Raw genomic sequence first — 24,502 nt, 5'->3', positions numbered from 1 at the left:
TCGTGTCCAACCGACTGTGCCATTCTAGCAAATTTTCGTTTTTTTTCCAGCACGTTGTGAGCGGTAGAACAAACGTGGATACTTTTTTCGTTGCCCATTCCAGTTTGGGGGATTGGCCAGCAACCAGGAGTTTTGAGAGGCTAGTACATATGCCCATTTTGCAAAATTCACATTAGAGCAAAAGCTCGTTAAATGAAATTCGAAGGGACGCCAGCTTAGTTCGAATTATTCAAAGTTCGAGGTAACCCAATTCAACAAAAAAAAAAAAACCGTACATTTCGATTGGACACCAGTTGAGCATGTCAACTATCAACGGCTTGAGAATGTCCGCCGTTGAAGCCTGCATTTTATCCATAAATGCGCGAACCAGCACTCTTTCTTCTATCGGGACAATGTAGCAGAAGGCCTTCTTTTCCCTTGCAATCCAAGACTAAAAAAAGTGGTTGGCGATTACGATTCTCTCTCATGAGATATTTGGGCGCGGCAGCGGTGCGCTGAGGCAGCACTCGTGGGTTCTCTCGACGGCAGCGATGATGAGCCTCTGCGTCGGCGGCGCTGAGTCTCAAGAAGGGACCGGGAACTGCATCTTAAGCGAACGCACGTCACAGTCACACGTACGCCCCCTGCTCTTCCCCGACCCCTCTTTTTTCGCCAGAGGTCGCGCCTTCTAGAGCCTCGTGCGGGCACAGCTTACTGCCCCTCCACTCGCCGACGGCGCACTTTCGGAGAGCGCTGGCTCGCACCGCCACGGCACACCCCTCTTCTTTGCTGCCCCCCCTCAATTTCTCGACACTCCCCTCCTTTGCTTCCTTTCATCGTCCGCTTTTACTTACATTTGCCATCGTTCACTCGGTTGCGCCGACAACAGGGCTCAGCCCAGAGACGGCCGTCAAAGGGTAGCGCTCTAAAAAGAGCAAGGGCGGCATTTATTTCTTTCATTGCTTCCGAGCGATGGCCTCACTGACGATTCGAGTGCACCTCCTCCTGGTCTTTGTCAGCGACAGGTTTTACGCGTCTCACTTCCGAAATGATGCCATCTGTCAGCACGCTTAACACAGTGGTCTGGCGTCAACATCGACATTGTTCGGAAAGACACTCGTTGCGAAAAGGTCCGCCATTGGTGTTTTAGATTGATGTTATCCGATTAAGCTTATATCTCCGTTTTTTCATTCTTTGAAGTTACGACACAGCCTCATGCGTTAACAGAGGTTGTTTTTCACTAGACGTGGGCCAAATCCGGTTCTGCCGGCGTGTTCGCGCGTAGATCGAATTATCCGAGGAACAACCTACTCGCGTCCGAATTAACGGGCTCTATTATACATAGACCTCCACTGCAGCTCGGCGGACCAAATCATGCAGTTCTAATTATTCATAAATACGAGTTAACGAGCTTTTAGTTTACTGCGAATTGGAAACGTATAGTTGTAGAATAATTTGTGCCGCGTGACACCTTAACTTGATAGCACATTATTAGAACAAGTGCACATCTGCCCTTGAGAACATTCATTCGAGGAAGAGGGTGGCGTGTGCAGTTCTGCTTTCTGGGGTTTTTGTGCAGTAGGATGAAGACATTAACGCGAAAAAACAGATGCAAAGATAGTGTAGCATAAAAAGAGCTTGTAGAAGTAATTCTTGCCGAAAGACAAAGAAACAAAAACAAGAAAATATACGCAAATAAGATGTAGCAATACAGAAGTCGGTAGTAAGTATCGCCAGTTTTTCGCTGCATACCAAAGTGCCCCTATGATATTTTTTGTTTTTGTAGCTGACAGACAGCGGCGAGAGTATCCGTCTTGGGTGATCGGTGTTGGCGAAACTGTTAAAGCAGCTTAGGCGTGAGATATTCATATGCCGCGTGAGCGTTGGGAACGTAAATAGTTAAACAACTTTTGCTACTTTCGTAACTGAATTGCTGTTTCTGTAATCTCCAAAGCCGTGTGCAGAATTTGCTTGCCTGGTTGGTTCATGGGTTCACATAACACATTCGTCTTGTCAGAAGACACGCTTAAAATTGTGTCTGAAAAGGCACTTTATTTGCGTTTCTTATTATAGGATAACAATTGAAGGTCAAACTTTGTCCACAGTTTGGTTTGCTGGTATTGCAGTGGATTTCAGTGGCATGTAACGTGGAACGCATCCCGCAGTGATTGCGATATCGCTTTCCCCACGTTTCCTCCAATTATGTTCGCTGGGAGATTGATGAGGAAGCAGGCTACCTCCACGTAGGCGTGCTCCGGATCCGTTTCGTGCAAGTAGTGGATCAGGCACTACAGCAAAAAAGGTGAAAACGAAACTTCAATTTTTCAAAACTGGATATCAAACCGGGGATCCTCGAACAGCATATTTCTTAGAAGTAAAAAAAGGCGTACAGGTGTTTTCTAGACTGAAAGGACAATTCAAGAACTGCACCTTCCTGACAGATGTTTGAATACATGTTTCGGCATATTTGGGCCGTACTACGATAACTAAAAAAGCTTACTGTTCTATAATATACGAATGTGCGGTAGCTGAATCTAACAGTGTGCAGATCATATTCCACAAACACAAAACGCACAACCTTACTTGTTTTGTTAGGATACAAGTCTGCATTTTTTGCTAAATATAAAGGGCTTCTCCAGTTATCTTACAGTTTAACAAACAAAAACTCTTTCATTTCTTTGTTTTTCCCACTGTGAAATTATGTTGAGGCGCGGTTTTCCGCTGTTACCGCTATGTAAATTGAACTCGGATTGATGTGAACTTGACTAGGGGCTTGCATTAGTATGTACTGGCGGGACGATGTCTCCTCTAGGCTGGTCTAGGGAGGAACACGTACTTTTCATCTGCACATCAAAAAAAGTATGTAGCTGTCGAATTCTTGCACGGAATAAAAAAAACAGCCCATGTCATTACTGATGATGCACGGTTTACATCAATAAGGCGGTTGTTCTGCGCGGTAGTGTAGCTTGCGAGAAATTACGAGAGGAACCGACGCGTTACCCTAAAGCAACACGGCTTGTGGAAATATCGAACTAACAAAAAAGTAGACCTAAGCAACAAATGCGAGAGGATTAAAAATTATTTTGTGGGTGCACAATTTCTCTGTCAATTTTAGGAGAAGTTTAAATTCGCCCACTCAATGTGATCATGAAGACCAGTGCAGCTGCTGTAGGCGTACGAGGTTCAGGCACGCCAGGGGGAAAACACTTATTGCATGAGCGCTAGCTGTCCCACGTTAAGAAACATTCGCGGTACCCATTGCCGTGCAGCAAGCTACTGAGGAACCGAGAATTGCATAACGTGTGCCTAGGTAGTCGGCATAAAGTTACGCCATGAACCTGCGTCTGCATTTCTACTGTGGCGTTTCCTCTGCACCACATCAGACCTACCTGGCACGAACATGACAAGACGTAACCCTGGCGGTTCCCCCTGCTCACAGCCCTACACCCCCGTCTCCCGCCCTTCAAACGTGTTCTGTCAACGCTTGTAGAGTTTTTAAAAAGGTGTGTGCTGCGAGAGCACAGGGAATAGGCAGAAAAAAGTGGTGTTGGAATGACAACGACGAAATGCTGATTCTGGAGAACTGCAAGAGACAAAAGGCAGCCAATGACGCTTCCAAAGCGAACAAACTCAACAACTGAATCAGTTGGAAGACCAGGTATGGTTGGCATGGCATCCTAGGGCTCGGAGAGGAACGCTATATTGCGGGCTTCTAACGCAGGACAAAGGCAAGGATATCCGGCGGAGCCGCAAGTTCTGGATGAAGGGGGTGTAGATGCCTGCAGATTTTTAAACTGTCAATGCATGTCCTGTTTTAATCCGGGGGCAGTAGGTGGCCCGTGAGGGGAAAAAATTGCTTCGCAGAACCGCGGACAGAGATGAACTAACTACAGAGAACAATAGAGTGCATGCTGAGGGGTGTGACCCCAATTAAAGCAGCCAACCAGCTGCTGGCAAATATCGCCGCTGCTAAAGCAACCAAACGTGGCGTCTGAAGTGGTTAAACACAAAGCACACGTGAGGGTCGCAGGTTTCTAAACTATGGGTAGGGCCGCTACCAGGGCAAGCCTTAAGTTTCACATTACATTCATTTAGAGTTTCACATTAAATCCATTTTATAAGTGCAACGATTCGCATCTGTACCTACCTAATGTGCATATTCGGTTGGCCATATACTTCTCGACATTCACACCACTGAAAATATTGCCTCACCCTGTAAAAGTAGAGGTGGGCTGGCTACGCTTGCGGGTTTTTAGCCTGACGCCCTCATCTCCGCAGTTTCCCTATCGTCGTAAATAAACCCAATCCATCAGTTCCTTCCGCAAGAATATTGATATGGCTGCAAGACTTCTCTTTTGGTCACACTTCTTTCTCTTAGCTCCACTACTTCCGGCTTGAGACCTTTGAATAAGCTACGTTTAGCTACTAAACGTAATTTATGTATTCCCAGATGTTTTCTTCTACCATTGTCGCATCACTCAGGAGATAGAATAAGTCTTATAGTTTTTTAAAGGCAATAGTATTTTCAATTGCTTTGTCACTGTTGAGCATCACTGAATAGTGTAGTCACCACAAAAGTTTAGTACGCGTCTAAAACTGTCGCCAGTTAATGTTCTCTTGCCCTTGATCATGTACCCCTCAAGTTTAATGCACTAGCTCGAGCTCATATGGGTAAAAATATTCAGCAAAAATGGGTTTTCACAACTGCTGACATAAGATATGGAGGAAGGACACAATGGGTATTTTACTCACGTCCAGCAATTTGAATGTAGATTCAAGCGTAGACTTCTGCAAGAGGAGGTGTGAGCATAAACGACAGTGTTCACGCACTTTTAAACACTAAAGGCACGAAGTGAGGCTGCACTACATCAAGTGGAAGGCCTTTTTTGAAAATAAAGAACATATTCGCCAGTTACCTTTGCCAAAATTTATGCATAATCCAGAAATTAGCAGATTTTTATTCCGTGCAAGCATCAATATTAACACGTGCATTTATACTGGAAAGATATAACAAATGTTCTTAAAATGTTCGATTGCTTTTGTTTTAGATGGCGCCTTATTTTCTGTATTTTAACAACACAGGTAACAAATTTACTCGCCAAATTATGCAAATATCTCGCTTTTCTTGAAGAAACTCTAAGGGCCAGCATTTCCGCCACCATTTATCAAAATTAGCCATTGAGCCACTCCAAGAACAAACCGCATGCAAGCTTTGCTTTGCTGAATCCTCTATCCAATTGTAGAGTAACAATTTACGCAACTGACGTTTCAACTGCATACTTGCAGGCAGTAGAACAACTGGCGAACAATTCGCCCCATATACTTTCTGTTAATAGTACAAATACACACATTGTTTGATAGTCAGACTCTTAAACGTACCGTCATCACTTTTCCTTTGACGCACACCTCACCAAGTTTACCGAAGCACTGAAAAAAAGACGGATATAAACTTCAGTGTAACGAAAATTCAATGCAGCGTGACCACTTCTGATAACTCCGGTATGATTACAGTGCGATCTTTATTGCAAAAAAAGAAATGCATACCAGTTATCTTGGAGAAATCGGATACACGAGCAAACCACCGAAAAAGAGCTATTCATGTCCCGAAGCGCTTACCCATGCAAACATCGATGTTAAACAAGAAACGAAACATGTGATAAAAGATTCGGAGACGCCTTTTATTGGCCTACCTATTCATTATGTTTTCATACCTGGAAGTGACGCGTCACAATACTTGATACAATAAGATCTCCTTAGTGCTGTGTGGGTGTGAGGTTTTGCAAAGTGCAAATTGGCTGTAGGGTTGTGAAAAATAAAACATCAAACGTAATGCTGACTCGATGCGCTAGTGTTGTTTGCGCGGAATCACCATGTAGTTTCTTGAGAATTTATGAAGTGCTTTAAGGGAAACGGGAAACATTCTCAGCTTGTTTGCTTCTGTAATTCTCAATTTGAAGATGCAGGTGGTGATTGGCGTTATATATATATGTCCTCGTCCAACCAGTTACGGCATCGTTGGTGTGTACTAGGTCGGTTTTTTCATTGGGGGATGGGACACGATGAGAGACGTCAATGAGACGCAATACAGCGAAGGCTTGTAAAAGGGTATTCATAAGTTTTATTCATGAATGTTCTCACTGTAAGATCTGGTTCGGCACCACTCCTTAGAAGTATAGGTATCAAAAGAAGTATTTTGTGAACACCGATAAATGCTGCTGCGGCCACTTCGATGCCACCAGCAGCAGCACTTCGATGCTGTGGTGCCAACCACCGGCGGGATGTACCCGCCGGTGGGTGGCAACGGCCAGTCTAACGCACCCTCTACTAGACTTGAGACTGCGTAGCCTGCTTAAAAGAAAGAAGAACGGAGAAAGTAGGTAAAAAGGTGTACAATCTATAATAACCCCAATGGCGTACCCTTCCCACGACATATTCTTTGGGGCCTTCTACGATGTGGATGCGACTGCATTGGTTTGTAGGGCGCTCATACATCCGGACATCATTTCTCACGCCACAGGCGCATAACCTCTCACTCACAGTGGCATGGATAGAAGGAGGAGGCTGGAGCCCGAGTGGCGCCGTCTGTTTGGAAGTCATGGCCGGTTGAAAAGCCCCAATTACTTGTGTTTTAAAGAAGCCGAAGAGGGTGTGTTCCGCAACCTTTGCTTCTTAGGGCAACGACACTCACTTTCACCTTCAAGCACAAAGGGAAGAGTGCCATCACGGACTTTTTAATGCCCCAAGTTGTTATGTCCTACAGATTTCATATCGAAGTCTAGTGGGTACTTTCAGTTGTTCAGACTTTCAATAACTCGTATTAAAATGGTGCCCCTGCACTTCAGATTAACGAGCATTTAGTGTGTCCCTATCATTGTTGCTGACAGGTGCAGAATTTCTAAAACAGAGCCTTCTTACAAACTCATCAATTTTTAAAATTTCAAAGTTAGCGTATAAAAGATTGACCTCCGGCAGTCAATGTCCCCAAGTCCATACCTTTATTCAACTTTTGGGGATATAAGGCCTGTGATATTTCCATAGGTACATGTGGCCACCTCTATGGCAACGACGACTCTAAATGTGTACCGAATGTTAGAGATGGACATTTCAGACATGGCCAGCTTTATCTAACCAGTGGGAATCTACGCTAAATGACCACCTCACGAGTCAGTCTGCATAGCCGCATGTGCAGCTACCTAGGTATTATTCAGCACGCCATGAAATAACGTGAAATATGCGAAAAGGGAATGAAGATCACCTTTTACCAGCCTTGGTTTTGAGGATACTCAAGAGGCTGCTGAAACTTGATGTCATGTACAATAGGGGACTTCTTTGTTACCACTCAAAAACTGTGAATCGTGTGCAATAGGTAACATCTTTGTTAGCACTGAAAGGCCCTGATACATCGCCCGCAAATGTTCCAATATTTGGGTAATGCATTTCTGGAGTTAAAGTTTTTCTAAAGCATAAGATAGGGATTTGAGTGAGGTGGTTCGTTGGAGAGTGGAGTAGAGGGTATCTGTGGAGTATTAGAGCGCAGGAGAAGCCGGTTATGTTTGTAACAAACTCACGTCACCGATTCCGAGAGTTGCGGGCACACCGATCTTGATGGGATCATCGCAGATAATCTTCTTTTTCAATTCCAGATTGTGGCAGTCCACCTTGATTAACCCAGCACTGGCGACTAGAAGAATCTGCCTCAGGACGTCACACAGAGCTTGAAGCAGTTCGTTTCCGACGCCTGCGTTAAAAATAAACCATTTTTTGTGCGCTTGTGGGACAAACAGGCTTGATGTTTGGGTAGGTGATTTAATTTCTGTATTTTTTCTCTGATGTACTCGAAATTCATAATCAAAAAGCCCATAAGAAAGTAAATCGCGGTGAGAGCCAGAAAGAGCATCTCTCAGCTTAAGTATCCTGATGGATTATTGTCATTCATTATTAGAGTAAGCAATTCTAGTTTGAGTTATGTAGTGTAATACATTCTAAGCGCTTAGAAAAGATAATAAAATATCAAGGTTATGTTGCATCCCAATTGGAGATCCGAAGCACTTTCGAAGCAACTTTTTTCCTCGGTCTGGAGCAGACACGTTCCTATGGCAGAACCAAACCCTCTTCTTCTAAACCCTCTTCTAATGGAGCAACAAAAATCGCTCCCCTGAAAACGGCAGTGTTGGAAGTAACTCTCGGGGGGCCTTGTCTTCTCTCGTGACGCCGTGGCTGACTGCTTCCGCTCAACTTCCCTTTTTGAATCGCTGTGACGCGGGCTTCAGCAAATACGCGCAACGGCCTTAGTCACGACGGAAGGATAGATGCTGCACGCCATGTGGCGTTCATTCTTGCTACTCTAAACAAAGCGGGTGCGACAGCGTAAACTCCGAATCAAGTGGCGGGGAGCCCAGCTCGAATGACGACTGGGTGGACATGGCGTATAAACGCGACTTCGGCTTTTCTTTTTGTCACCTGCCCGAGAAACTGCCGACGAAACTTTCTTCACGGGTGCAATTGTACGCCGTTCAGGCTACTAAAGTTTCCTTATCGGCAAAAAGCCGACGACGGCACTTTAATTGAGGCCAGACAAGAACAAAAGGCTTCCAGGAAAGCAGACGTTTTTCGAAGGGCCCGGTGAAAGGGGCTGCAGGAAATTTGTGTTCCTGCCATGTTTCGGCATCGCTCCGCCGGGAGCGCGTGCGTTCCAAAGGCGCTTTTGGAGCACCCGCTCTTCGGTGGAGCAGCGCAGTTTTGTGCATATAACTTAACATTAGCATTAACATTAGGATACAATCTAACTGAACTAGCGGCCTCGCTACAATTACCAAAACGTGTTTTTTGGAAGTGGCTAAGGTTGGTTATGGCCAATTGCACAAACAGTATTCACTGACATCTTAAAAAAATCACGGCTAAGTGACTGGGGAGCCGCCACAACTTCATAGATTTGCTTTTATGTTCCCATTGTATTGAGAAGTTTGAAATACAATTGTTATCAATGTACAACGCAGTATTTCTAACAAACCAAACTTTTATTTTGTATCCATGGCGCCTTGAACAATTTGCGGGCGGAATGCAGCCGAAAGTGAACATTTATGTTAGGATTGGACAACGCTATTCCGCGAAGGGATCACTCGGGCGACCGTTTCGCACAGTGAAAATATTCACAAATGCACAATGCATGTACAAAAAATAGAGGTAACACGGAAAGGCAATTTTGGCGCAGAAAACCCTAAAAATGTTGCTTATCTGCTGATTGTAGCTTCGCATGATGATGCTTGCTAGACAGCAAAGACAGGCGCAAAGCTTCTCCCTTTTGTTCTGTAATTTGATAGCGGCTTCGACTACTGCAGGTCGCGATAACGCCATCCAAGACTGAAAGCGTACCAGTTATCGCTTTTGCGTGTGCCTCCACCCGGTTGTCAAACTAAACACCGCACACAGCAGGCACCTCACAAAAGGGAGGGCTTTGTGCAACTTCCTCACTGTTTTGCATGTGTAATCATCCAAACGGCAACTAGACTTCGCAGTTTGATATCTAGGATTGCGGAGGCGCTCGAAAAATGCTGCAAAGGAAAGTGCGTAGAAACATGATTGCGTCTAACTTTTCAATACAAACATGCCTGCGTACTGCAACCACTAAAAGTAATTATTCAATTTTAAATAATTAGGCCACCCATATCCATATTTACCACCTCATTCTGTGTCCCCCTGAGCGCATAACCTCAGTGTAGAGGTGGTCTTCACGTAAATATAAGTGCCTAATAAAAAAAAAAAAAAAAAACAGTCGGCTTGACTTTGATCCCCCGGCATAGCAGTGATCATTTTCAGCCTGTTTTTTCTACTGCAGGATTGACATGTCCTATTGACTTTCAACTTCGCCTATGCTGTGCAATCTCGATTTATTCTTTGTAAAATTTCTTACCTCTTCGCTTTATTGGATTCCCAGGGATCTACATATTCAGGCGTCCGTTAAATACCCATTTAAATGGGGGTTGCAAGTTTTCGTTTCTTTTTTGTTGCATTTCCTGCCCTACTCCAGTTTTTACTATTTCAGGTGAGCATATCTCACAATCAAATTTTCTAATTGGAAATGCTGATTGCCTTACCCTAAGCGATTCTTCTACAATACTTCTTTGATGGCTTGTTGGGCCAACCTAACTATTTTAAAAGTGTTTAGCATAGTAAGTTTTCAAGTTTATGCGCCGTAAGTAATCATCGGGAGTACGAATTTTTTGAACACTTCTCTTTTTGAGAAATTTAGGTATATAGGGTGTGTTGGGCAAACTATAAAAACCTTTCCCTTGATTTTGTTGAGCGTAACATAAATGCAGTTCTGTTGTAACACTGCGAGTCAACTTCTCGTTTCTACTGTTGTGTCTGCTTAGTGTTAAAAATAGTGCATTAAAAACCATGAGGGTGCACCCGCACACATCCCTAAAACAGCTTTGGTACTTCAGTCAAACAAAAGCTATTGTATCCAGTCCATCCTGCGGGAAAATATTTATTGCAAAATTTGCGTTAGTGCGCTGCACGCTACATGCTCCTTTATCAAGAGAATAATACTGTCCCCTGAAAGTTGAATTCTGTAAAAAAATTCACACCTTACCTGCAGTCACCCTTTCTAGGCCATACAAGAAGAACTGTTGCAGAATAACAATCTGGTCGTAGAGGTCAAGCTTTGCTAATCCTTTGAAGAAGCACTGAAAGAAGAGTTTCTATATAAGACTCAAAGAAATGACCGTGCTGACTGACCAGCGGCTTTCGACACACATTTAGATACTAGAAACAGGGTAACATCTACAAGATGCGAAAGAAACTGCACAAAGGCACTTGAATATTTTGTATTTTCAAATAAGTTTTACTAAAGTTGAAATCAGCGCAAGTTTATCCGGGGCATCGGTACACGGCAGAGACTTCTTCCGTACTGCTCGTCAAAACGTCAAAGGTGTACATCAGAAAATTCACTTGAGGGTGAAATTTGAGGGCTCGTTTTCTGAAACATCAGAAAACGAGCTAAAAGCTCGATATCACGAGTATTGATTAGGCACAGTCTGTTAATGATGTCAACATTATCATCGCTTACGTTTTATTCGAAATATTTATCACAAATAGGCCGATTCCAGCCTCGTTACAGTGGCGATGTCCAATATAAATTTCAAAGGACATGCTGCTTATATTGATAGTGTAGCAATGACTTCTATGGTAATGGCCACTTCAACAAAACCAACCCGCGGTGGAACTTAAGGCACGGAGTAAACAAGTGAATGATGAAATGTTGAGCTAAATAAGGAATAAATTTCAAAGTTAGTGATACACGGTACCATCCACAGGGAAAAGAAATGCCAGCAGCCGAAGTTTTTTTTTTCATGTGTGAAACGTTTTTTTTAGTTCCTGAGGCACGTTGCTTGTTCAGCCGACAACGTGGTAATATTTCCCGCTATCATACATCGAGGGAACCGGGTGTTAGAAGAAATAAATCAACAAGTATCGTGGCTCTTCTGTGACAAGTATTACTAGGACACCAGTCACACCGTGTATTTATTTATTTATATATTTTTTTATTTATTTACTTATTTATTAATTAATTAATTAATTTATTTATTTATTTATTTGTTTATATATTTATTTATTTATTTATTACGTACTGCGGCCATGTAGAACCTTACTGAGGTGGGGCGTAACATCGAGTTGTACGTAAATATACCTCTCAGGAAATATTACGTTGGATGGCATCAATGCTTAAAGTTTGGGATTGCGATAGATGGTGGATATCTGTTGCAGTTTAAGAAATAACAGTATTTCAGGTACAATTTTAGGGCGTAAGAGATTAGAGGTGTCCATTTCTGACTTCTGTGCTGTGAATGGCCTAATTAAGGAGTGGGGTTGATTTAATAGTTTGATGCTTCTAAGTAAAAGCAGAGATATCGACCCTAACAATTTTCTTCGATTTCGTAGGTGTGGCATACCCAGCCTTTTTCAACATGAGTGTAGCAGAGCCAGTTGCCCGGTACATAAAATATATCAGCCGGACGACTTTGCATTCAATTTTGTCAAAAGCATCAATATTATTTGGCTGTAAGGGTCCCATGCCGAACATGCCTACTCTAATTTTGGCCTTATGATTGCCGTATCAGCAATGACTTAACGTTCCCGGGAACAAGTCACGTTTAGGTATGGAGGACGACGAATTTATTTAGTTCATTTGCGCCAATAAGGCTATTGGTTAAAAACAATAAGTATTTTCATTTATTTTGTGCCTTCATATCAATTAATTAAATACGTTGGTTTTGCGCCTCGACTCTCTTTCAATACACAGGAGCCTGGTGCTTACCTCCGATAATCTCTTAACCAATTCCACGACGCCAACCTTAAAAAGAAAAGGAAAAGAAAGAACATTGAACGAACGTAACCACTTCAGCATTTCATAAAACGGGCATTTTATATAAAACCAGGTAGCAATTATTTCCAATAATCATTCTATTCTCATGCTCACCATGTCCTATGTTACATGAAAAACCGAGATGGCCACGAAGTTTAAATCACGGCACTTCTGAGTCATTGCGTTGCTGCAGTGGCCGGAATTATAAAGCGGAGATTGAAATAACTAACTTGTAGGTGCGATGTGTGTACGCTACTCCATAAACTAAGGCTCACCTTAAGAATCTCTGATGTTTATGAAGACCTGCATTCGCGTTATCTAGTGCATGCGTAAGCCACTGGTGATTTGTTAGGCCGGAAAGCCGGCGGTCTTGTGCGCAAATGCTCGTGAGCGTAAACATGAAAAAAGTACAACATTAAAAAATTAAACAAAAATAATGTCTTTGACGAAAGGCTTAAGGAAAAAGCAACATTATTTTTTACATTTAGGTTATATAAAGTTTATGATACTATTAAAACGACATTAAATTTCACTTTTAGAAAGTAATATAGAGATTGTTTCACTAGAAGCACCATTAAGCATATAGGTACTTATGAGGTGCGCTGGATAAAGCTTAGCCTCGGTTTTCGTGCATTGAGTGTTTTCCATCAAACTTCGCGTGTTCTAGGTTTTCACGTTTCAGGTTTCGCGTTTGAGGTTTTTTCATGTGTCTCTTTAAATTACTATTGGTGATAGTCAAAGCTGTTCGCTTTCGTTTGGGGTAAATTCAATATTTAAATAAAAAGATATAAAACGCGCTCATTGGTGTGTTTCTTTATGGCACTTGGACATATCGCATACATATTCAAACCAAACGAATGTCTTTGGCCTTAACCTTGCATTCACACGTTCCTCAGTAGAGCGTTTGTTCTGATTCATTCAAATGCTAATAGATAATTGTGAAGTGAGTGCTGTGTGTTGTTATTAACGCGTGACCTCTTATTACCCCTTTATTAGTAAAACGCAGCACCTGTTGACGCGAATTCCTAATTCAGCACCTTTACAGTATTTTAAGCGACCAAAACTTAGTACTAAGTTTTGTGATCGTTCACCTCCATCGCGTACGCAGCTTGACGTCATTAACGAGCGACCATCAAGGAAAAAATCTGGCATACACTTCGATCGATTGCGTGAAGACTTTTCCGCCGAGATTTACGTACAATGTGTCCGGGAACTGTGGCAGAAACGGTAGACGTTTTTCGAGCATACGTGAGAGATTGAACGCGGAGACTCGCTGACGAATAGCACAGAAAACTTTAACGCAAGCATGAAAATGTCACGGGAAGCAATAAATAACCGATGTGGACAAAAGGGTCCAAAAAAACACACCGATTTAGGACTCCTTCAGCGTCGAGAAGTTACTTCTGAGTGGTTCTTTGGCACGGCAGCAATGTAACATCACGTCTTGAGCGAGCGATTTAACATTGCGTTAACCCGCATAACATAAACCGATCTTTTCTGCGAGCTTCTTTCCCCGAGAAATAAAAAGATAAATGCTGCCTACAGAAATACACCGAACAACAAGCAGCCGTCTTCTAACACCTATAAGCGTTGCGAGAACACGTTCCTAGCGCAAATGAAAACCAACTCAGGTTTGTCCTGTCGGAACATGGTAGCTGTTGGGGGCAGCTCATAGCGCATTCAAAGCAGACGCTTAGGCTAGTGGGTGATAACGGAACACCGATACAATAAAACCGCGAAAAACGTGAGCGCTAGAGAAGATAACATAGACAGGACATGACGGAGACATAACTGGGGTCTTTACTGCCGAACAACAGCAACACAGAATATTTAAAAGCAAACCTCCTTTTTTTATAGCTTTTCATGATGACGAAATTGTGTGTAACGTAGTTTATATGCATGGGGCATGCAACCGGTTTCAAGCAAGAAGGTTATATTTTTGACAAAAGAATTGAAGCGCTAGGACAACGGGACAAGCGAGTAAACACACACAAGCGCCTTGTGTGTGTTTACTCGCTTGTCCCGTTGCCCTGGCGCTTCAATTATTTTGTCATGTTCCACCAACAGGCCCAAACAAGCACCCTCGTTAGATGTTTTATTAAAAAATACAAGGTTCAGAAAACAAAGGGGAAAAAAGAGATCGTATACTTTTGTGTATAATAATAGTACATGTGTCACAGCTCTCGGTTCGCTCATCCAACTCAGACGGTTTATCTTACTGACAAACGGTCGTGTTCACGGGTAGAATGCAAATAGTGGGCCTAGCTGTCATCTACTCTGGACACCATGAATTGCATCCTCATCCCTACCCCCGCATTTTACTGGCTGTGTCATTCTGTTGCGCAGATGGTATAGATCCTAAAGTACCTAGCTCCATCTACTGGCCCGCTCACAATACAACCGACATTGTTTTCACCAACTGCTCCAAAAGGCCTGCCTTTCAAACTTCGTGACGCTGAAGTAGAATCCCTGGTATCCACTCTAACGGCCTAAAGTTGAGGCCCGCAATGGTCACTGTTTTTTGTTGTCGAGTTATTTTCATGCAAAAATGTGTAAATCAATACTCGTAGATATTATAGCAAAACAACAGGAATTGGGGCTGTAGTAAATTGCTCTAAGATCAGCGTGCGGCCTATCAATGTATTGGATCTTTGTTCGGGAGGCAAAGGAATGGTCTCTGTATACTGTGCTCTTCATGGAATGGAACATTGCGTACCAGACGAACTAATGCTAATACAGTTACAGTTGAGCGTGTAATTGGGTACCTCGATAATTATACGTGGCGTGCATGTTTAGACGTAGGGATTTTAATACAGTGGGTTTAAAAGATATGTAAAGAGTGCTGGAGGCCTGGAAGCTGTCGAACTTAATGGCCTCACACCCCGCAAGCGTCGTCGGTTGCTATAGTAATCACCTAAAAAGCTGTGTCGGCGGCTTTCCTTTTGGGGCTTTACCTGCGCTTTAAAAGTAGAGCCACACGAAATTTTTAGGCTACATTTGGTGCCCTTTTAGAAGAAAATCTCAAACTCACAAGGTTTTTTCGCACCCTTGGACTTCCTGTTCATTGGAAGCGCCGCAACAACAGCCAAAAGGTAATGACAGTGTTGCGGAAAATCATTCCGGCAGAGTCTTTTCTGGGGCCCGTTATCAAAAGAAGCCTGCACTGTTTTCGCGGCTGCCCATAACACGCGCACGCCATCGACAATACCTACAGTTAACAAGTGTGTAGGTTACATCCCTATACATCCCTTGTCACATTGCTGGCCTTACGCCGGCTACCACAGCTTGGATTTACCAATGATGAGAAGATCGTCGATATCATCGCCGCCGTTCGACCTACCGTTTTTGTCTTAGCGTGGAAAGGGGACATTCTGCATTCACAGCCTTGTGAGAATTGCTAGCAGAGAGCAATAAAACTGTCACGAATATAATTTCAGGCAACCAAACCACAGTTTTGTTACCTTTTGTGGCAACCTTCATTCATCCGCTGGTATTTGTCATTGAAATTTCTTCGGACAGCGTTTTTTTTTTTTATTGGAGGTGATGCACTAAGGCTGGCTGCCATACGTCGGGACAGTAAATTCAATGCCCTCTTTGGGCAGCCTTGTTGCAGGTACAAGAAACGACTTACTTCTGCTAGCCGTTTCCAGGATTCTGGAAAGTACACACGAAGGAATTTTACCTCTTGCCCTTGCCATGTCAGGAATGGTTCTTTTTGGCGCACATTGCGGCCACTACCCGTGGTAACTTCATCTTTACAAAGATTGATCTTGCACAGACACATCTGCTGGCCCGGAAATAAGCATTCCTTCAAACGCGCTGCAGTCACTATACGTTTGGAATACATGACACCCTTGATAGGAACCGATTTGGGTGATCGCGGCGTTGCACTATGGCAGGTGCTAAGAAAACTCGTCCGCAATTCCACAAATTCTGCTGCTTTTAACACTCGATGTTCTTTTCCTATGATCGCATAATGTCAGCGCCTTTCACACTAAGCCGTTACATGCTGTATTTATCGTTCTGCTTGAGTGGCTTCCGGGTCGCGTTATAAAGACATGCCCAAGAGGCCTGCCTTGTCAGCCAAACACAACTCACTCGTCACACTTGTTCCTTCTACATGATACTGTGCGGTCTCCCCTGCTCTTTTGCGAAAATATCACTGCGGCCTGTCTCTATTCCTGATGTCATATACCCTCCCGACGTTTTAGTACAGCCAGTTATGCAGAGTGGGTGCTGCAAAGAGGAAGAAGCCCAGGTTGTGAGCGGCCCCTATTTTCTGGCGTGAAAATCTTCCTGCAGTCGTCTGGCCATTGTATTTCCCGGTGACGCCAACGATCTTCTGTCTTTCCTTTCCCTTTTTTTCCTATACCTCCCTACCCATCTTTCCTCATACCTTATGACCTTACGATGATCTTTCGCACGAACGGCGTCTTACCCCCAAATGCAGTTTACCATCACCACCATCACCAATGGATGCCGGGTGGCCTTTCAAAGCGAAATGTAAGTTTTGTACACTGCATTTGTTTCGACGGGTCTGCACATATACCCAATTCCTATTTAATATCAGACAAACTTCTCCCGTTTTAGCTTGAAGTGATATTTTCTCTACTGCACTGAGCACAATTCTGGCCTTGTCTCCATGTTTTTATTTCAAGACTGGCGATGACCGTTTATAGGCGGTTCTGCTCGAACATCACGCTATGAGGCGGTCTGGGTTCCTCATGAACCTCTAACACGGCATAGTGCATATATCTTGTTGTGGTTTTCGCCTGGTTGTGGCCTGTGAAGGAGGATGGTTGACAGTTTACCCATGTGTGTGAGTATATGGTTTTGTTGATATTATTTAAGTTTTTCGTTCATCCTCCTGATTTCACGGACAATGCCAGGCAGCCTGCCATTAAATATATTGGAAGTACAAAAGCATATCTGAATAAATATAAATTGAATTTAAATTGTTTTGGAGCCAGGGTTTGTAGCGATATTTGATAAACCGATCTGGTTAAAATTGAAAAACCGCGCCTTCGAAAATAGCACCTGAACCTCTACGAGTATCCGCCCCACATTTTGCGGTACCACAACGACGGCTGATTGCCGTCAAATAAGACCTGAATTAAGGGGACAATTGTGGCATATCCTACATTCTTAAAAAACTCTGTTGCTCCAGCATAGCTTTAAAATAGCGGGTGTAATTATTGAAAAGAAGACGTTGAAAAAATTTGTAGTGGATTGCTTAAAAGTACCTTATTCACCGCATCTCATTTGGTATTCAGAAGCATCTCTAAGGCTATCTCAAAGGTTCCCTTGAGCGCGTGGTCACCTTACATGTACAATAAAAAAACAGTTGAAGTCTAGGCTTGGGTGGCTTAAGATGGGGGCGTAAGAGCGTGCGGCTGCGGGGTGTTGCTGAGTTCGTGCGACAATACGATGTTTCTGCCCTTCACAAAGTTACATTCAGTGAGCGCTGAGGCGGCGCCAACGGTTGGCGCCGTGGTGCCGTACACAGTTAGGCCGTTAAATCTGGCGGCGATGACAGGGCAGTTGGTAGGTCCGACAGATCGTTTCTAAATTTTTGCAATTGTTTTTCTCTTTTCTCGTTTGCTTCCTAATAAGGTGAAATTTGATTTCCTTTCTTTTCATTGTCTATTTTTTGCACTGGTTATGGAAATACAAGCGTAAATATTGGCAACTTTTTGTGGGTACGTAAACCGAATGTTGTCGCCGGCATCAGTTGCGGTGGGAGAAGTGCTGAAGTGTGATGACGCCAGTTGTGGGCACGGCTAACCTAAATGTCTGCCGAGTGCCGTGCGACTTCAGACGGCGATAAAACGATTTTCCCTGAGCAGGCGTTGCGGTTCCTGAAATCAGATATAATTTTGTTTGCCTCTTTTTCGGCGATACTGTCGTCACGCCTCATACTTTCTAATCTACAGTTGCTACTTCACCCGGTCCTGGCTATTAGCGGCCGCGCCTTCGTTTCATTGTGGTGGTGAGCACGTACTTCCTCGGACGCATCACAAGCATGGCTGATTGCGGGCGACTAGCAAGCGCAGAAAATCACTCAGTGAGAGTAGTGACGCTCCCGCGTTGAAAACCGAGAAAACCCTTTGCGCGCACGTCTTTAAGAGACTTTGTGCTTTTGCTTACGCCAATAATTTATTTCTAAGGACATGCGTTATTTATTGCATTATCGAATGCTTAACATATTCGAAGCCTAACACGCCAACATCGAATGATTAACATATACAATGCTTAACATAACTCTGCGCCCTGAGAGAATCTCGCATGTTCAACACAATATTTTGTTTTTAGCGATCAGCCAAAGGCAATGCGATAAGTACCGCGTATTTAACGTCCAGTTCTAAGCACGAATTCAGTACAGGATGTTTTTGTTTACAAGTCCTCCATGCTTTTGCGTTTACACCGTTCTAGAACTACGGGAAACGTCTACAGGAGAGGTCAGCAGTAAGTTCGCACATTTCACAATACGATAGAGTTCGTGGAAGTGAAGAACATGCTATGAAAGAGGACCGTACACCTGCGACACCTCCAGTAACTCTGACATAGACTACTTTTACAATGCGCCATGCTTGTTTTGCTCTCCCATTTATCCAGCTTAACACACGGCTTACCATGTACCCGCGTAAATTGTGTTATTATATATTTAGTCTGCTTAGTCTCAACTCCGAAGACATAGCTGTTCTATAAAATGCATCAGCAAAAAACACTTGTTTGTTGGGTTTTACCCCCAAAAAATGGCCCACTCGCCATTGTAGGCTTATTCTAAAATGTCAACTTGGTTTCAGCGAAGCCCTCCCCATTCAGAAATACGTAATTATATATCTAAGAACAATTTGGTGACAACTCCATTGACTAGTTTTGCAATCTCTACAGTAGTCGCACTCTGTGTAATGACTGTTAGATTCCAAGTGAGCATACACCACGTCGACAAATAAACGTCACTCACACTTTTCGAGCTGCAGAGGTCTCCTTTGTTGGCCAGGCACTAGACAATAGAGAAAGAGACAGGTCACATTGTAATGTCAGGCGCAGAAACGCATAATTTGCAAGTGAACTTTAAGGCCACAAAACCCGTCATTTTTCTTTATCGATGGGTCATTTATATTTTTCCAGCGACAAGTTTTATGCCACAACCGCGAATAAGATTTAGTTCATCTGAAAAAAAAGCTCGTGCTCGTTACAAATTGTAAAAAAATTACCGAAGTAGGGGCCGCGCAGACAACCGCCCTTGACAGCAATGAAGTGTTGGGTTCCTCAATGGTTGCACTTGCCATTCTTCATCTGTCTGTTATAACAGCGAACGATGACGTACTAACCAACATTGCGAATGGGAGTCGGAAACAGGAGCCAGTGAATATGTGTACCGTTGGGACGGCAGACGTGTATGTTTCAAAAAGCTATGTGATATAAGTGAACAAATAATGTTCCCTGCTCTTTCCGACACATGACTTTGTCCATTGTCCTGTACATTTTTTTGTTCACCAGGTACTGTTGAGTAAAAATGAGGAAGTTTCCGGAACCGCCACGTCCGGGCTCCCCAAGGCCTGTTCCCTTTGGTGGGGCGTGGGGTAGGGGTAAATTGGTCCTGTGGGCTCTCATAGAGCGAATGAAATTCAGCGTCAACTTGGTGGCAATGAGGGCAGTGTGGTGTTGAAAACTTGGATGGGTGCGTCTGTGTAAGCGTAGTTCTGTGGGGAAGCATTGAGGGTGTAGGATGCGCCGCATGTTGGCGGCAGCGTTCCCTACCAACGAATGCGGTGTGGGATAGGGCCTGTGGAGGAGTCGGTAGTGCCGCGCGACTTCTCGATACGTTAGAAATGCATACTCGAAGGCCTTGTTTACACCGTTGTTAGGCGGAAAATACGGTCCTGCTTGGATGGTCAATTGCGCAATACACTTGTGGCACGGTTTCTTGGGAGCGCAGGAAAAACGCTGTGTCAAGATTTCTAAAGACGGATATAGGTGGGCATCCATGTGCCGGTGAAAGGTAGACAAATGATCTCGCCAGGCTTTCAAAATGATCCACCATTCTATCTTAAATTATTCTTTGGTGTATTTATATATCATTAACGTGTCATTCGGCTTGAGGAGACATTCAAAAATCGAAGTTCCATTAAAAAGCGAAGTGTGGGCTCACAGGTCTTCAGGAGGGTCTTGCTTCAATTTTATTTTAGGGTGCGCACTGTCCTTACTTCGAGAAATTCTAGCGGTTTTTATACGTCATGCCATCACTTACCGTTCCTATGTCAAGAAAGTTCGTGACGCTGAGCCGGAAGCATTCCGCTGAAAGAAGTAGACAAAATACGCTATGATGGGCATTTCCACAAATATATGTCCGATGTATACATATTCTAACGAAAACATGGTTTAGTTAGAGACAAGATATTATTACTAACTGAACTGATCAATCGTGCGCCTGACTCTCTATTGAAAGGTAGGGATACTTTACGAATTATTGGGCTGGCTCCGACAGTGCTTTCCTGGCGTGTGTTTGGGTCCTTTAGCCAAATCAATGCAATTAAAAGTACTAATCAGGAATTCGGCTTTCACGAAACGGTTGTTTTCACCGTCAGAGGACGCTAAAATTGATAACAAAGTGCCTTGAGAAACAATAAGAGCGCTGCGGCATGGTTACATGGTTCTGTACCGCTCTCTACTGCGTCACTGTTTTAATTATCGCCCATAAAAGGGAAGAACTGCTTATGTATGAAATATTGTTATGCATAGGGAGATGAACAACTGAGCACAGAGCCCCCGACACATGCTGCATCATCTGACTGCGAAGTGAGTGAACCGTGAGCGTTCAAAATTGTTCCAGCGCGTTGGAGATCATGGGCTTAAAGCAAGTTCCTGAAAATTTAACACTATTCTTTTTTGTGGTTGTCCATGACCCGTTTAGATGGGCCAAAAAGATGAAATATGACTTAGTGTATTTTGGAATAAAGCTTTTGTCCTAGGCTTCACTCAAATACAGCCAAAAAACACTTTTTAAGTTCATAAATTGAAGAAAACATTGAATAAAAATTTATTTTCTCTGTGCACTGAAATATTTAAAACCCAGCCATGAGGGCTTTAACTGAACGTTAATATTCGAAGAACATGCTGCCATGAAACTACACGTCCCTATACAATTGGACCTTTATGTTTCTGCGCCATTGGTTTGGTTGGCGGCCGCGAATAGCACAAGAAGGCGTGTGTGACGTCATAACAGCGCGGCGACAACGTTGCTGGCGACACACTACAACTCCACCTCTTATGATCCACATCAGGCACAGTAGCTCTTTGGGTTTTATATTGACCCTATTTCCCCCCGAGTTGGCACAGTGGCTAAAGCGTTGTGCTGCTGAGCCCAAGGATGCGGGTTTGATTCTGGCCATGGTTGCTGCTTTTCAGATGGCAGTGAAAAGCGAAAACGCCTGTGTTCGGAATTCGGCGTACGCTAAACTTCCCCTGGTGGTCGAAATGACTTGGCAGCGCTCCACTGCGGCGTGCCTTCTAGTTCAGGTACCGCTTCGGCGCGTTATGCCCTCCACACTTTCCAAATTGCCTTTATGTTTATACGGTCAATGCAGTTTTTCGAATGAACCTAAGCTGTATTCTGTCATTCCGGCGAAATTATGATACATTGATGAGGTTAGCGATCTATATACACTTATTGCGCCATAAGGTAAAAGGTTTTGATTACAACTGGAAGGTTCAGTTTTCAAGGTCTTTTTACAGAGAAATGTGCCTAAAGCAAACCTCCTTTTAATAATAGTGCGCTTATGTTAAACTAATTGCTGGTCAGGCTTTTGTTATCATGACATCAAAGCAGAAAGCTGACTGCGGACCATCATATCGGTCACTGGAGCCTCCCTTATCAGGTGTGAAGACTCGACAGTATTGCGGTACGCTACATCAATTCCTGCAGCGCGTTACGTATAATACCAATAAAATTTTTTGTCCGGAACGAAGAAGTGGCGTGGGCCGGGGCCTTTCCAAGAAAAAAAGAGCCTGGGGTCGGTGCATGGCCAGACGTCAAAAACACTCTACCCATTTTATCCCACTATTTCGGTATCGTGTCTCTCTTGGTAGAACTTGGAAAAAAAAACTTTCTCGAAATGCAACCTGGGTAACTAGAAACATACTACTGAAGCAAATATATTTTGCATAATGAGGTAAAATTCAAGACTTTCTTACGTGCTGCTCCAGCCGAGATGTGCCCCTGCAAGATAGTACAGGCGGCTACAAAGAAGACCAGTAGCTTCATGACGGCGTTGATTTCCAGAACTTTGAGACAGAATAATAAGAAGCCCGAGACGACTGTGATGTGGTCTGAGCAGTACCAACTGCCCGGGCACTGTTTGATGGAGATTTATACCCTGCAACGGCTGTTTTCTAGAGCCCACTTCCAAATATCCTTGAGCTTTACTTTTGCTTAAATTTTGTAACTGTCAAGGCACTGCGCAGTTTTCCAAGCATGCAGATATGCGCGGAACATGCAAATCGCGGAAGAGTTTGATGAAAAATATGCCTACAAAGGTACCATCCTAAACTGGTACCTGTAAAAACGCGAAAATATTTTCGTTTGCATGCTACATGCACGGGGAAAGGCTAGGTCATGATGAAAATACGTTGAATCTCACCACATCCGACTTCCGAGCACGTGTTAAGGGCGCTTGTGTTCAAAAGGGGAAAACTAAAAAAAGCAGGTGCACCTTTTTTTGGTAGGCCGCATGCAAAATAAAACTTTAAATAACCCTGAATGGAAACGTGCTGACAAAACCTTCCACTCCCTGTCAACAGATTAAACGAAAACCGAGTTATTTGGAGCAGCAACGAGAACAGCACCTGGGCCGTCGATATCTTCCGCGCATAGTATTTGTTGAGCAACGGAAACGATTCAAATCGATAAATATAAAGTAAATTGTTACGGCAGAACTTTGGAGCACACTTTAAGCAAAAAGAATAGAGCGACTGCTCTAGATAGCAGGACCGACAATTTGGAGCAGGAATTTTAACAAAAATGTGTTGTGCTACTGAGTGCTTGTAATTAACAAAATGCAAGCAGGAATGGCCGCTAGGAACGTATTTTGATTAGAAAATATGACACTAACAAGCGAAAAATCGCACCAACATGACACACCGAAAAACAACACCTGTGCAGCAAGCGGCCAAAGCGTTCAATAAACAATTTGTGGAACTTGCAAGACCAAATCTGCCTGCAATGAGGGGATACACCTCCCAGGTTATAAAACATGCACTTAGAAAATGAAGAGAGCGCACAATTTAGGGCTGAATATGGAGCTCGACTTTTTCTAACATTTAAAAACAGAAGGCCAGAGAGAACTTATATTAAAAAAAACTACAGAACCCTCTGCGTGCGAAGAAATGTACAATGCCTTCTAAACCATAAATGTTATGATCTAAAGTTAGCAAAAATTCCCCGCATTTCCCCGAGGGGAAGAATGTGAAAGTGCGAATTCACGAGTTGAATTTGCGCGGTTCGGTAATGTTCGCGAAAGAGAGATCACACACACACACACACACAACTACAAAGAAAGAAAGATGCATTTATTCACAGACACCTATTTGTGTTGTCGTTGTACTTGATTTCTAGAGCGGATCTCAGCTTTGAAATTTCGTGTCAGTACTCCTTTAAGCAGGTGCATTAGCCCTTCTCATGCCAGATTCTTGGCCAATCCCCCACGTGGGTATGTGCCATGTCAGCGGCCAGGCAGCGCGCGCCCATCTCACCCCGTTGCCAAGGAAGACGAGGAGATTCCTGGCCAATCCCCCACGTGGGTATGTGCCATGTCAGCGGCCAGGCTGCGCGCGCCCATCTCCACGTGCGCGGACATCGCCGGTGGACGCAGGTTCAGGGTCGCTTAAGAAGTGCATTGCACCTAATAATACAATTTGAAGCACTGTTAAGTAGTTCAAAGAAATATCTCCTAATTGTCATTTTAAAAGTATTTTCAACGTAAAGTTTCTTCGCAAGCATCGTCAGGGCCCGAGCGGTTCAACATTTATAGCAGACGCACTTGTAAACATTGACAGATCTTAATTTGCCTTTAACGTTTTAGGCTTTATCAGGGTATTGTGTTCTTAAACTTATGCCAATTGCGCTTTGTTATGTTTTGGTAACGCAGGCAG

At 43.5% G+C, this 24,502-nt stretch overlaps 1 protein-coding gene across 1 annotated transcript; it reads right to left on the bottom strand.

Moving 5' to 3' along the window:
- Positions 1 to 1,989: 1,989 nt before the first annotated feature.
- On the bottom strand, positions 1,990 to 22,788 carry LOC144138726 (uncharacterized). The gene is made up of 9 exons (XM_077671135.1): positions 22,547 to 22,788; positions 20,604 to 20,650; positions 19,314 to 19,352; positions 12,299 to 12,334; positions 10,574 to 10,667; positions 7,548 to 7,717; positions 5,359 to 5,406; positions 4,732 to 4,767; positions 1,990 to 2,267 (listed from the first exon to the last, which is right to left on the bottom strand). Exons 1-9 carry the CDS (start codon positions 22,614 to 22,616, stop codon positions 2,112 to 2,114), a joined length of 696 nt encoding a protein of 231 aa, XP_077527261.1. The 5' UTR covers positions 22,617 to 22,788; the 3' UTR covers positions 1,990 to 2,111.
- Between the last annotated feature and the right edge of the window lie 1,714 nt (positions 22,789 to 24,502).

The sequence above is a fragment of the Haemaphysalis longicornis genome, unplaced genomic scaffold, assembly GCF_048455015.1.
Source record: "Haemaphysalis longicornis isolate Haplotype H1 unplaced genomic scaffold, Haemaphysalis longicornis Haplotype H1 scaffold_5, whole genome shotgun sequence".
In the NCBI taxonomy this organism is placed as follows: Eukaryota; Metazoa; Arthropoda; class Arachnida; order Ixodida; family Ixodidae; genus Haemaphysalis; species Haemaphysalis longicornis.
Note: the sequence above shows the minus strand (reverse complement) of the source record. Positions and strands in the feature narration are given on the sequence as shown.

Excerpts from the sequence above, each read along its gene's own strand:
- LOC144138726 (XM_077671135.1), bottom strand. The coding sequence starts at position 22,616 with ATGAAGCTACTGGTCTTCTTTGTAGCCGCCTGTACTATCTTGCAGGGG. Across the intron at positions 12,335-19,313 it reads ACCTCTGCAGCTCGAAAAGT|GTTGGCGTCGTGGAATTGGT; the intron begins GTGAGTGACGTT and ends TTTCTTTTTAAG. Across the intron at positions 4,768-5,358 it reads TCAAAGGAAAAGTGATGACG|AAGTCTACGCTTGAATCTAC; the intron begins GTACGTTTAAGA and ends CTCCTCTTGCAG.